Raw genomic sequence first — 334 nt, forward strand, 5'->3', positions numbered from 1 at the left:
GCGGTCTCGTAGCGCTCGAAGGCGTGCGCCAGGTCGTGCTTGTTGTTGAGGTAGCACTGCGTGCACAGGTCGTAGTCGGCGCAGACGCGGCACTTCCAGCGCATGCCCCGCAGCCCGTGCTTCTTGCAGCAGTCACAGATGATGTTGGGGTGCCGCACGCCTGGGGGCGGGGCAGGGTCAGACCAACGAGTGGACTTGGCTCCAGGCAGCAGTGGAAGGTCAGACAGCAAGGCTGACGGAGCAAACAGACGGTGCAGTGATTGACGGGTGGACAGCGGGTACCCGCCACGGCCCCATTTACAGAAAGGCCACCAACAGGACAAGCAAATGCAGG

The 334-nt window shown here is 63.2% G+C and overlaps 1 protein-coding gene across 1 annotated transcript in view; it reads right to left on the bottom strand.

The window, feature by feature from the left end:
- The window catches only part of MIB2 (mindbomb E3 ubiquitin protein ligase 2), a 4,790-nt gene extending 4,614 nt beyond the window's left edge, over positions 1–176 (bottom strand). The window contains exon 1 of the mRNA XM_014543770.1: positions 4–176. Coding sequence (XP_014399256.1) covers positions 4–104 — 101 coding nt within the window. The 5' untranslated portion in view covers positions 105–176. The remainder of the gene's footprint in view (positions 1–3) is intronic.
- Positions 177–334: the final 158 nt, after the last annotated feature.

This window comes from Myotis brandtii, unplaced genomic scaffold, assembly GCF_000412655.1.
Source record: "Myotis brandtii unplaced genomic scaffold, ASM41265v1 scaffold334, whole genome shotgun sequence".
Classification (NCBI taxonomy): domain Eukaryota; kingdom Metazoa; phylum Chordata; class Mammalia; order Chiroptera; family Vespertilionidae; genus Myotis; species Myotis brandtii.